The sequence below is a fragment of the Thermobia domestica genome, chromosome 9 (genome assembly GCF_964235325.1).
Source record: "Thermobia domestica chromosome 9, izTheDome1.hap1.1, whole genome shotgun sequence".
Lineage (NCBI taxonomy): Eukaryota > Metazoa > Arthropoda > Insecta > Zygentoma > Lepismatidae > Thermobia > Thermobia domestica.
In genome coordinates, this window is record NC_137462.1 from 38,923,602 (window position 1) to 38,938,027 (window position 14,426).

General features: G+C 35.9%; 1 protein-coding gene across 1 annotated transcript in view; it reads left to right on the forward strand.

Moving 5' to 3' along the window:
• The window catches only part of Polr3C (RNA polymerase III subunit C), a 32,341-nt gene extending 18,476 nt beyond the window's left edge, over positions 1–13,865 (forward strand). The window contains exons 7-9 of the mRNA XM_081770942.1: positions 2,110–2,302; positions 8,235–8,402; positions 13,631–13,865. Of these exons, the coding sequence (XP_081627068.1) occupies positions 2,110–2,302; positions 8,235–8,402; positions 13,631–13,777 (508 nt within the window). The 3' untranslated portion in view covers positions 13,778–13,865. The remainder of the gene's footprint in view (positions 1–2,109; positions 2,303–8,234; positions 8,403–13,630) is intronic.
• The last annotated feature ends 561 nt before the right edge of the window (positions 13,866–14,426 follow it).

Sequence of the window (14,426 nt, forward strand, 5' to 3'; positions counted from 1 at the left end):
TAGAGAAACTATGAACCTTCCTCTGGTTTTCAACATGAAACAGAAACTACATATCTTACTGTGCTAAACAATATGGTGTAGAAACTACTTTTTTTTACTCTGCTTCTCAACTTCGTCCAAAACTTAGAGAAACTTCATATTTTACTCTTTTCTAAACATAATACAGAAACTGCATATCTTACTCTGGTTTTCAGCATGGTACAGAAACTATGCATATTACTCTGCTTTTCAGAATGATACAGGTGTGATAGGGAAACTACAGTTGTACATATCTTACTCTGGTTTTCAATGTAATATTGAAACTACGTATCTTACTTTGCTTTTCAACGTGGTACAGAAATTACGTATCTTCCTCTACTTTTCAAGATATTCGTCATATATATGGATGCACACTTATCGTTATAGAGTGATACTAAATTTTCTCTACCATCATTGTGCTCTGTTACTGTTAATAAATATATTCAGCCATGCATGACAGCTTTTTGTGTATTCAACTGTGCATGACAGCTTTTTGTGTATTCAACCATGCATGACAACTTTTTTTGAGTTCATCAACAAGGGAAAATAGCTTTCCCAGAAATAATAAATTCCTGCAGCACCTATGCTTCACATACTATTCCTTACAGCTTAAGCCAAGCAGTGAGGCGGTAGCCAGTGTGAACATGAACATTATCGAGTTGTGAGCGATGACAAACTGGAGCACTCTAAAAACTGCCAGGTGCGAAGTGCCGTAAGTAAGGCTCGAATTTCTCTGACAGACATATTTTCATCCTGGGATCTTTCTGCATATTCATTTAAATATAAATACATTTTGAACCATGTTTGAGCCGAGGTTAATCTAAAAGCATAATTTTAATCATATTTTAGGTGAGTTTCACTTATTGTTTATATATATATATATATATCTCCAGTATTGACAACGAAGAGTGAGCCATGTAGTTTTTGTCTTTATGGGGGTCACCAAACTGGTGAGATTTATGATACAGATCTCAGAGAGGTTTATTCTGCACAAAATAACCTTGTGTAAACTTCTTCTTAATTATTACTCTGGAGCTTTTGTTAAATATTTATTTATTTTTGTGGGCCAGTCTGACATATTTTAAGTCATATGCTGCCATTTTTATGGAATAAATACATGCATATTTTTAAGATGTTTAGCTCATAAAAACCCGAGCCTTAGTGCTAAGTTTTGTCGTTTTATCTTGTTCCGCAAGTTGAAATGCTCTGTCCGAAAAGCATTTCTCTCCACTAGTGAACTCAAAAATTCTTTGCCAGAGGCCGCGGGGGCCTAGTGATAGAGCATTCACATCTGATGCACGAGGTCCTTGGTTCGATTTCAGCTCGCGCCATGTGAACTTTGTGGTGAACAAACACCGTGTGCGTGGGTTTTCTTGGGGTTCTCCATTTCCTTCCACTTTCTTCATTCTAGTATTTCATTCATTTCTCACCATCATCGTCTCCTTTAGCCTAGCTGTCATAACTGTGGGGCGTAAATCTTAAAGATTTTCAATTTTTTTTTTTAATACATCGGCGACAGTAGAGTATAATGGCGGAATAGAAAAACTGGTGTCACGCATGCTATGAGAATTGCTTGCGTGCGTATGACGAATATATTGGAAAATAGGTTGTTTCTGTATCATAAGTCTTTTGCACACATCATGTTTCGTTTCTGTGTTTCAAACTAAAATAAGTATTTCTTTATAGATAACTTTTGACTCATGGAGCAATTAACACTTCCGGTTTCAATAATAATCTTCATAGAGCGATAACAGTAAAAGATTGCGAGTCAGGGCTTTTTGATATGAATTATGTGTTCGAGGAGCAGGTTTTATCTTTGATCTTATTCCACTATTACAGGCAGTAATTGTAGATGTACTGCTTCCAGTTTGAGTATTAAATTTGCATAGTTTGGAAATCTACCGTGGTTTCATACTGTATGGTAAATAACTTGTTGTCTATATTAATAAGAGGACATCTGTAGAAAAAAATAAAGAAGAATACTTTCATTATTTGTAATGTAATACTTACTTTAAAAAAAAAAAAAAGTATATGAAAAACATATTGTTTGCAATCCTCTTTTTTACTATATGATAATTTTCTGTATAATAGGTTAGTGAAAATGAAGAAACATTTAGAACAAGACCAAATTCAGGAGTTGGGAATGATTCCAGCGAAAGAAGCAAAGCTTTTAACTTATCGTTTGTTACAAGAAAACTTCTTGCAGCTTCAGGAGCTCAGGAAATCTATGTCTAATGCTGGACCGAATAAAACCTTTTTTCTGTTTCACATTGATTTAAACCAGGTAAATAGCAAGCTTGATTTATTCAAATTATTATCAATAAAAGTTTGTTTGTTACCAACAGCAGGTACACAGTTGGCGAGCAAGAAATGCTTGAGAATATTTAAGACTTAAAGCTATTTAATTATACTGTTATGTTTTCAACTTCTAATGCGAGAATCAGTCAAATGAAAACCTTAAAAACCCTTTAAAAATTTATTGGACGAATGAGAAACGCCAAAATATTATTTTTCTACGTAACCCCTCCCCTCCCTTAATAATCACTCCCCACACACTTAATATAAGTTTCCCATCACTTACAAAGTGCCTCAATGCCTTTGTAAAAAGTTTTTTGTTTGTTTGTTTGTTTGTTAGCTGTGCAGTCAGTCATTAACACTTGTTCCACCTCTTCGTCGATTGGAACTTCTTTTCGCCTAGTGAGTGCCTCATTTAAAGTGTCCAAACATGTAAAAATCACTGAGGGTGAAATCAGGTGAGTAAATATGATGAGGTAGATATTCGAAATGTATTGATCGAAGCCCTTATAAGGCAGTATGAGCCCGAGTATTGTCATGCTGCAGGACACCTGTTGACAGTAATCCGCGTTGCTTAATTTGCATGGCAGGTCTAAGATGATTTTGGAAGAGATCGGAATAAGAGAGCTATTGACTGCATCTCGTAGGCGTGTTGTACTCCAAAATGACACCCTGTTGGTCCCAGAAGAGAATAAGCGTTTACTTCCTTGCAAATGATTGTATTCGAAAATTTTGGGCTTAGATGATCAATGCCGCCATTCTATGCTCGATTATTTTATTTTATTTTATTTTTATTTATTTTTTTCTGAGGTGTAATAGTACATACATGTTTCATCCTCAGTAACGAGTCTTCAGAAAGTCGTTATCTTCTCGTTCGAAGCACCACAAAACCTCTCACACACATCAACACATCGCTGTGTTCGCTTCCCGGCGGGAGCTCATGTAATTTGGATTCCACGTCAATCAGTAGGTCCCATCTCATATAGCCTCGCTGCTGAAAGGGACGTTAAACTCAAAATCAACTCAACGTCGCTGTTTCAGCTTGTCTGTCAGCTGCCGTGGTACCCATTTGGCAGACACTTTCCGAAACCGAAGCACACCGTGAATAATTTTATGGCTTAAACCATGACTTACGCCAATAATTGTCGGTACTTATCCACAGTCACTCGACGATTGTTTCTTATCACAGCTTCAGTCTTCTCCGGCGTCACAATTCGATGTGCTTGACCCATACGAGAAGCTTTCTCATCAGATGTTACAGACTTTAAGAATTTCCTACTCCACTCATAAAGTTGTTGTCAGGCGATTCACAAACGTTCGTCGCCTGTATCTGCATTCTCCGATCAATCTAAAAATCTTACGACAGAACGCTGTTCGACCTTAGTGCATGTTGTGTTGGGCAGTCACCTTCAAATTGCTCTTGTGACGGCCCAATGGGGGTGCAGTGGGTTAGTAATAGATTGTTCATCTCTGGTGCATGGGTTTCTTTGTTAAATCCTAGCTCGCGCCAAATAGACTTTGTAGTGGACAAAAGGGATGTGTGGGTTTTCTCGGGGTTTTCCCATTTCTTCCCGTTTCACTCATTCTCATCATCACCGTCTCCTTTAGCCTATACAGCAGCGTTTCCCAACCGGTGTGCCGCGAATGGGTCGCTGGTGTGTTGCGAGGAAATCGAAACAAAATTATTAATTCTATAGCAATCAAATTGCAAGACATCGAGAAAAAGGTATATTTGTATTTCACATTACTATTATGAATCTAAAATTTAAAGTTTCATACTGTGTTACTTTTCTGTAGAACTTTTTTTCTGTGCATTTCTAATTTTGAAAAAAAAAGTATTTATTATCATTGTTATAACCATTATTGCTTCTTTATTGTTGCAGACTATTTCGTAACTTGAAATTTTGAGATTTTATTCAATCCTTCCGGCAAAGTAAACATGCCTACGAATTACCTTTTTTAAAAGTAAAAGAAATTCGTTTGTTTGTTCGTTATTTAGTGATTCGCCTTCTTAATGAAAGGTTGGATACAGTTTTCGAAAAAGAAAGTGTATTTTTAACAACTTGAGTCATATATCTGATTGCAATTGTTTTCTATTTTTAAATTGAAATGAAAAATAAGCATAATGATTTACCACAGGGAAAAACAGTGAACAAGCTTTCTTCTCTGCTATAAAGTATAAACATGGGACGTAAAACAAAGATTTCATGCAATATTTTTCTGTGATGGCACTTGTGTCAGTACACTCTTCTGCCAGCTGCTGGAAAAAGAGAATTGCTAGCAACAATATTACTAACTAATATAACAGTAGCATCACACATTTCAAATTTATAATAAACTTTTAAGGTTTGCATTTGACTGACTCCCGTAGAAATGAATAATAGAAGTGTTGGTCAAACGATGAAGGAAGAGGAAAAGGAAATGGTGAGAAAAGACAAAACACGCATAGTGTTTGCATGGCAGGTCCAGAAAAAATTAAAAGCCTGGGGCTTGTTTCATTAAAGGTAATATTAGTGTAAAACTGACAATTATATTCATAAAATTATGACAGATTACAAGGTAGCAGTGTTAACTGGGTAGCACGAAAATGCAGTGAGTATTAATTGAAGTTGAGGAAAGAAAACCAATACTAGAAATATTTTTTTTTTTTTTTTTTGTTTTTTCAAAAAGGAAAATTAGAGAATTTTTTTTTTTAAATCAAGGATATGATAAGAAGTATGACAGACAGATAACTGTCACATGATCAAAGAAGGCAAGAGTGTATAATCGGTGAACATGACTGAGAAGATAATATTGAAGCAAATATTATGTTACTGTCTGCTACTTAAGAGCCAGAATTGTAACCACTGGTACGAAGGATTATAGGAGGAAAGGATCATTTTGACGTTGAACTGGGCTTTGTGTAGTTCTTATATAGTAGTGCTATGTGATCGTTTAGTACCTTAGATTTTGATACTAATTTATGATACATTATGGAGTATAAGACCACATATGCTATAGGTTTTCCACAAAGGCATGTAAGATGAAGATTCTAAAACAACGTTTCTCAAAATTCATTTGAACTGAGGACTACTTGTATCAGTCGAAATGTTCTATAATTTGTGTGTGTGTGTGTGTGTGTGTGTGTGTGTGTGAAAGGAGAAGAGAGAAATGGCTTCTTATAAGGATGATGTTTTTCAAAAAAAATTATTACTTCTCCAGCCTCTCATAGGGTTACGCCGTCTCTTTGGCAAATGAACCACAGTATTTTTTCCCCTTGAAAGTAAATTTATCTTTCTTTTAAGAAAACTTTTGAGCACACGTTTATCAACACCAGTACACGTATTTTTTAAAAGATATTATTAATTAAAGTTCCGTTAATTTTATTTGGGTATTAATGGAAGAAAATACGTATTACTTTGGTTTAATAATTGAAGTAAATAGGTTAGGGTAATAAATTTCATAAAATGTCAGTCCTGGGAGAAAAAGTGAAAGATGCTTGCCTATTAAAATTTGTGACCTCTGTTTGAAATTCTCAGTAGTATGTGGTACGAAATTCATTTGAATTTCATTTTTGTTTGTTTGTTTGTGTATTGTGTGTTTTTTTTTTTTCAACTAATGTTTAATCTATGACTACCACAAAAGGCAGAGCACGAGGACCACTTACGGTTTCGTGGACCACAGTTTGGTAAATGCTCTTCTAGAACTTACACAATGCACAGTTTGAATTAAATATTGCAATATTCTGTAGGTAGAGTCAATAACGTACACGGGAGTCTTAACCCTTCACTCTCTTATTATAAAAAATATCGTATATAATAATCATACAAAGCTACTATAAGTCTTTTTATAAGTTTATAAACACTCTAAATAAATGTTTTCAGTGTAAAATATGAATGATTCCTTTCGGCATACGATGTTTCCTCGGGTAGATAGCATGTGTCTTAGCCCAAAGCGGCCTCAGACGGGGTAGATGTCTTCGTAGCTCGTAGCAGCCTCAGGAGAAATTACTATAGGTTTATGCTCCCTCTGTAGCCTATGGCGGCCTCAGGAGAAAGTACTATAGGTTTATGCTCCCTCTGTAGCCCATGGCGGCCTCAGGAGAAAGTACTATAGGTTTATGCTCCCTCTGTAGCCCATGGTGGCCTCAGGAGAAAGTACTATAGGTTTATGCTCCCTCTGTAGCCCATGGCGGCCTCAGGGGAAAGTATTGTATGTTAATGATTAGTACAAAACTTCGATAATTTCTTGGTTCCGTCATCCTCTTTTATAGCCGTTCTTTGGAGGAAAAACCAATGGAGGGGTTGCCGAGTTTTCTCGGGTTCTCTTGTTTCTTTCCACTTTATTCATTCCACCATTCCTTTCATTTCTCACCATTACCTTTAGCATATCCGACATAAGCGTGGGACGTAAAACTGAAAATTTTCATTTCATTTCATTCGAATATTAATTTTTATTTTCTTCGTTTATATCCTGTTGACCCTTTCAGTTTTGTTCCTTATTCTTCGTAACTCCTTATTTCATATATTGAGTGTTATAGACACCGTTCTCTTTTTCTGAGTCGGCGATATCCGAATGCCGTATAGATTATTTGCTTGATACCAGAATGCATTAGTGTGAGGAATTTTGGGTACGTCTTTATTTCCTGGTTAAAGATGTACAATATGAGCGACCGATCGAATCAGAGGAAAACAATTAGTTTATTTAAAAACAAGTTAATTTTTACTAATACAATTAATGTAATATTAGAATTATATATTAATGGAATGTTGGTTTCCGTATGTTATCTGTTTGCGCTACAGATCAGTAAAATTTACGTTGATGTGCTTTCTAAAATTACAACAACTGAGGGTGAAAAACGGCTGCTGGTAATTTAAGATTGCTTGAGGACTTAGTACTCCAAATGTAGCTGATTGATTTTCCACTTTATTGAGAGAGATTTCCATAGATGTGTAGGACCATTTCATGCAAATAGGACTACTTTTTTGGCTTCTAAAATTTTGTTTGTTTATTGAAGTTTCGGGCTCCATTTCAACACCGAGGACGTATGAAACGTGAATCCTACAATTTAAGGTGGAATCCAAACCACGTAATGGGGGTCGCTGTTGCTCAGTGGTAGAGCGTTTACCTCTGGTGCATGGGGTCCTTGGTTCGATCCCATCTCGCGCCAAGTATGCTTTGTGGTGGACAAACACCGTATGCGTGAGTTTTCTTGGGTTTTTCCGTTTCCTCCCACTTTCTTCATTCCACCATTTTATTCATTTCTCATCATCACCGTCTCCTTTAGCCTAACCGGGATAAACGTGGGACGTAAAACTGAAATATTTCATTTAATTTTATTCCAAACCACTTAAGATTTCAGCACTCTCCCAGCAGTAATCAAACTCGGAAGCACGTGTAAAGGAGCACGTGCTAACCATTAGATTAACGAGAAAAGCTTGGATTCTAAAAATACATGTTGCGAAAATGATATTCACTTCTGCCGTCTAATAACCAGTGTCTGACCCAGGGTGTTGAAGCATTTACTATATATAAAAAAATAATAATCAAAATAACTAAGTTAACAATTCCCATGATATTATTCAACCAAATAAGTGTCCAAAAGGAATAATGTGAATTTGTTTTGCCTGTTGTATTTTCTTTTTTAAAGTTATATGTGGTGGTGCTGCAGCATATCAAAGCTCCAGATATTGATACTTGCTAATCTCGATATACGAAATAAAAGAATGTTGCTTTACGTTTAAGATAGATAGTGTACAGAATTTGTAAAATTTTAATGATACATAAATGTGATCAAATAAGATGAAAGAAAAATTGCATACACTGCTTTACTATTATAAAATAGTTTTTCAATAGATATATTGTGCATAAAATATACGATTATGCAATAAAATTAATTATTATAAACCTGAAAAATATTGAGAATAAATTTGTCTTTCAAGGTGGTGCGAATGGTGTTGGAAATGACATATAAGGCTCTTTATAATATTATGACCCGTATGGATCATGAACGGACAGAAAACAGGCGCATGATAGAGAAGCAACAAAGAATTGATTCAATTATGCACAATATGAGAGAGCAAGGGGCATCGGAAGAACAGTTAACAGAGGTAAGAAATCTGAAAATGAATTACGGTAAGTTTAGCTAGAGTTACCTTATATTGTGAAAGGTTTTCTTTAGCTGTATACCGTACAGTGAACCAATCATTGAACAGAAGAAAACCTATAAGCTTGAGATACTCTCATGCCAATTATACTGTTAGATACTGAGGAAGAACTAAATTATCAAATACAAAATAAATAAATAAGTAGAAATAAACTAGGTATGCATTACTTGCAAATTTGGAGTGAAGTGATCGATTTTTATTGATTATTCATAGAATTTTTTTTTATTGTATCAATTGTTTTGAACACGACATGCAAATAGTTAATTTGACAAATCAGTGAAAAGCAAAATAGCTTTCAAAAGTTGTGTTCGCAGAACAAAACGAAAAGGGCATCGCCATATTTCTAATGCTGAAAATTCTATTTTCCATTGTTTACAATGAGAATTTGCACGCCAAATGCTTTTCCAAGGTCAAGTATATGGGCATCTCGTTTTTCGGTAATTATCTCAATGGTATGTCCGATAGGGTCATGCGATCCTTACGATACTCCGCTCGCGCTCTTGAATCACCATCTCAAATTTTTTTTAAGAACCGTTCAAACATCTCGGAGGAATATCCGGATAAACGAATGCCGCTGCAACAAATTTGGCTAGGACATTGCTCTTCATTTTAGATTTTCAAATTATGTTATTCATAAGGATCGGAAGTCTTATAGTCCATCCATCCGTCTGTCTGTCAACAAGTATCAGAGCAAATATGATAAGAGATTGGGGAAGCAATTTGTATGTGCGTTTGTTGTAATTGATTCAGCGTCTCAAGGGTAAATTTCATCATTCGCTAACCATTTCCGGTTTCAATGGTGATCGCCACACAACAAAACGGTAACAGATAACGACAAATCGTTTCTTGGAATCGATTAAGCGACCCAAGGAAGGATCGCATCTTCATTCGCATCGCTTTACTGAAACTGGATGTAGTAGAAATTTATTACTACTTTCAGTTTCAATATTGATCATCTTAAGAGGAGGAACGGTGAGGAATTGGCAAAAAGATTTTGAAAACGTAGATTTGGCGTCCCAATAATAAGTTGTCTACTTCGTTAACTCTGTGCAAACCGGAAGTAGTAGAAATTAACAATTTCCGGCTTCAAAGTTGATCACCGTAGAAGAAAAATTGTAAGAGATAGAGAGAAGTGGTCTTTTGCAATCAATTCAGTGCTCAATAACAACTTTCATCTTCTCTATTAATCCTCTGTTCAAACCGGAAATGATAGTACCATTTCATGTTTCAACGTTATTCTTCATAGAACATAAACGGCAATAGGTAGCGGTTTCCCGAAATCGATTCTGCGTTTCAAGAGTAGGCCTAGGTTCTATTTCTATCCAAAATCAAAATTGGTAGAAATTTAGTATCACTTTCGGTTTCAATATTGATCTTCATAGAGCAAAAGTTGCAAGAGAGAGTGAGACACGGTTTTTTGACATGGATTCAGCGTCCATGAATAAGGTTTCTCTCAACTTTTATCACTCTATTCAAACTGGAAGTGGTAGAAATCGTAGATTCCTGGTTGCAACACTGATCGCAATAGTAAATAATAGAAATAGATAGCAATAAGCAGTTTTTTGGTATGGATCTGGTACGGCAAGAATATATTTCATATATCTCTCTCTCCCCCCCCTTTGTTTTTCAACCCTTCAGGAGTCGCGTCACGGTTTAAAAGACCGTGCTGAACAATTTCGTTGAATATTTTACAAGTCACAATACCCCCTGTCTCTATACCTTCATGTAGACTCGTTCTCTATAAGCACATTTTTATTTTTTCCTTTTATTTGCCATAAGTTGCACGCAGCAATGCTTCTGTTTACCAGCTGATCTTTTGAACCGTGCGCGACTCCTGAAGAAATAAGTAACCGGTCGATTGCACCATGAGCGACCTCTGGCGTTGCATTTAAATAATAGTGTTTTATGACGGTATGGTTTTTATTTTCTTAGTTTATTTTAATGTGTTGTTGTGGATTTTGATATTTTAGTGCTTTTGTACGTACTTTTGAATAAGTATAATGGATGGTAAAGAGGAAGAGAGAATTAGAAACATGCTAGATAGAGTTGAGAGGGAAATTTTATGCAGACAAAATTCAAGTAGACAAAATTCGAAGTTTTCTGTAAGTCGTAGTGAAGTGAGGCGTATTCGAAGGCAATTGTTTTTCGATGATAATCTTTCTGAAATAGAACTCAACTCTCCGTTGGGTTGTGATGAAGAAGAAGATAATATTGAAGAAGATAGCAATGACTGTGATTGTGAGAAATCCAGTGATGACACAAATATTGCAACAGAATTCCCGAATGCCCTATCTGTACTAATGTACACAGGAAAAGATGGGAACACATTATGGAATGTACACTGTCCAACCCGAACACATAGGACGAGCAAATACGAATTAGTAAGTCGTATGCCTGTAGTAAAACAGGTAGCATCTGTAGCTAATACTCCATTTACTGCATGGAGTCTATTTTTCACAGACTCTATGTTGGATATAGTTAATTACACTAATCAAAGGATCCTTGAAATAAAGGATAAATATGGCCCTGACCGTGATGCATAAATCACAACAAAGACAGAAATAAAGGCTGTTATAGGTCTTTTGTACTTAGCAGGTCTTTTGAAAGCTACTCATGTTAATTTAAGTGATATATGGTGTGCAGATGGTACAGGAGTCGAATATTTTAGAGCGTGTATGAACTTAAGAAGATTTAGGTTTCTTCTGAGAGTCGTGAGATTTGATGACGCAATGATGCGAAATGATCGGATGAAACAAGAGAAGTTTGCTGCGATTAGAGAGATATTTCAGCAGTTTGTTAGTAACTATGAAAGCAATTATGTTTCCAGCCAGACTGTGACTATTGACGGAATGTTAGTCTTTCAAAGGATGTTGTAAGTTTAGACAATACATGACAAACAAGCCGGCGAAATATGGTTTGAAGATTTATGCTCTGTGTTGTGCAAGAACATTATATACTGTGAAATTAGAACCTTACGTGAGGAAGAAACCAGAAGGCCCCTATGCCTTGGCTAACTCTCCACAGAGTGTTGTTGAAAGACTAGTTGAACCTATAAGTGGCACAGGAAGAAATGTCACTATGGACAATTATTACACATCAGTAGAACTTGTTTCAAGTTTGTTGACACGTCATAGGTTGACAATTGTAGGAACCATTCGAAAAAATAAGCGGGAAATTTCACCTATATTTCTGGAAACAAAAGTCCGAGAAGTTAACTCGAGTATGTTTGGTTTTAACGGAGATAAGACACTTGTATCATACTGTCCCAAGAAGAATAAAGCAGTATTGTTATTATCTGCTTTGCACCACACCGATGATATCGATCCGGAATCAGGAGAACAGAACAAACCTTTTGTGCTGACATTTTATAATTCTATTAAAGGAGGGGTAGATACTGTAGACGAGATCAAAGGGCATTACTCAGTAGCTAGAACATCGAACCGGTGGCCACTTACTGTTTTCTTCAGTCTTCTAAACATTTCTGGGCTGAATAGTACTGTGCAAATGAATCACAGCCTCAGTAAGGAAATCTGGAATAAGGATTATATTTCCAGAGTAAGGAAATCTGAAATGAAGGAGGTAAAAGTTCCGAGAAAACCCATGTATAGATGCTTGTCCACCACAAAGCTCTTTTGGCGCGATCTGGAGTCGCACTAGGAACTCCAACACCAGAAATAAGCGCTTTACCACTGAAACACCACGGTTCCCTCAGTATATGAAATTTGTGCGTGTGTACATCTAGCGAGTCAAAATAAACTTATATCTCTTCTTTCCTTCCCTGTTCGGGATGGAATTTCAAAAAATTCGTGGTTGTCAAAATATGCTTCCGTAATCCACAAATAATTTTTGCTTGATGAAAACTGTTTACAACCTGCTTTTCTATTTTCATTTAGAAGATTTTTTTTAATTCTCTTCCTTCGTTTTTAAAGTACTAAACTCGATTTATATATATATATATATATATATATATATATATATATATATATATATTAAAAAAATGAGATTCTGGCGTGGAAGGCGTTCGACCCCAGAACCTTTGGTATGCAGTCCAACTGTTGATCATTCGATCATCTTTCTTATGTGATAAGCGGCATCTTATTAGACTTTTATGTTTAAAATATCAATTCGGTCGAACTTTGATTGAACATAGCTCGACAATGGTACATCTTCTGAAGGCGAGTGTATGCTCATTTAAAAAGTTTTACGAAGTACTATTGAAATATGTAATAAAAACCCAAAAGTTTTTTTTTTGTGTGTGTGTGTGTCTCTGTCTGTCTGTCTGTCTGTCTGTCTGTCTGTCTGTCTGTCTGTCTGTCTGTCTGTCAGTCAGTCAGTCAGTCAGTCAGTCAGTCAGTCAGTCAGTCAGTCAGTCAGTCAGTCAGTCAGTCAGTCAGTCAGTCAGTCAGTCAGTCAGTCAGTCAGTCAGTCAGTCCGTCCGTCCGTCGGTCGGTCGGTCGGTCGGTCGGTGGGTGGGTGGGTGGGTGTACTTTTCCCAAAGACGATTATTTTAATTCCAAATTCAATTTTCGCGTCTCTGTTTGACCTTTGCCTAAACTATGTATTTTCGTATTAACTCACCTAGTACTTTAACATATGTTTTATTGGATTATCTACCGAGGACATGGCCTATGTGAAATGAGGCTCATGCTGAGCCCGCCATGTTACAATGTGCTGGTCCACCATTTGATTAGTGACAAGAACCTGTACAGAGTGTGTTTTCTCGACTCTGATGGATCCATTCTCTTTATTTTCTGGATATTTTGATTATTTCTTTTGGTGTTTTTAGTCTGCATGATCAAGGCTTCAGGAGAGAGCCGAAAACTTGGAAATACCAGTTATTTTCAGGAATTAAAGTTATCCTACGTGCAATACTTTATTATACCGCTCAATACGCACTTCACTCCGTAGATTTAGTAGTTTTTCTTGTTTATTTGTCAATCTAACGTATTTTCAACTTTAATTTCTCCCTCATCTTCTTGACCATTATTAATTTCTAAATCTATTACCGCCGGGATCATTTTATCTCCATGTACTTACAATATTGAGCAAAATTTAGTTTTAATAATTAAATATATATAAGAAAATAAATTATGTTATATATAAAAGGTTCGTAGTAAAATTGTTTGCATTTTAGGGTATTTAATGTTACTTAATAAGAAGTTTTGTTACAGATTGAAGAAATGTTAACCCCTCCCGAGCGTGCGTTGCTGGAGAAAGTGCGTGAAACAAGTGACAAATTGAACCATGCGGAAATCCAATTGGATGAAACAGTCTTTCTTCTGCAGCTCTTCTTGTACTACCAGCAGGAAAAATCGTGATATGTATAAATGGACCACCTTAAGTTGCAATGACTTCTTGTACAGATAAATCCGTTATTCACACGATATTAAATATTTATTTTAAAAATCTGTGTTTTATTTCGAAAGCTTATTTATATAATGTATCCGAAGGCTGATCCGTGTTTATTCAATAAACATTGCTTCTAACAGAAACAATATATAAAATGATGCACCATCTATTCTATGGGTGATGACATTCCTACAGAGGAAGGAAATATTCAGTTAAAGTAATAAACACGGAGGCACAAGGTAAGCTTTTTTTTTTTATGCCAACTTATATTATATTTAGACAACAGCTGCTTTGGTCTGCGTAGTTTACTATTTTATGATTAATTTTTTAGAACTATTCCAAAAAAGTAGTACTATTGTACAATACAACACTTACTTTCAATTTTGAGTCCTCAAAATCCTTTGCGCTCCCAAATTTGCCTCTTATCCGTCAGAAACATAAATACTAAGGATATATCTCATTAAAGAAATGGACGCATCCAGCAATGAAATTGCACACCCACTCACTCGTAGCTCCGAACAAGCTTGTAGGCCAGGCTGGAGCATACAGCTGCGAGAAACTGCTGATAAGGTTAAAAAAGCAAGTGTTGCCAACTAATTGGGGATGTTATCTGAAAAA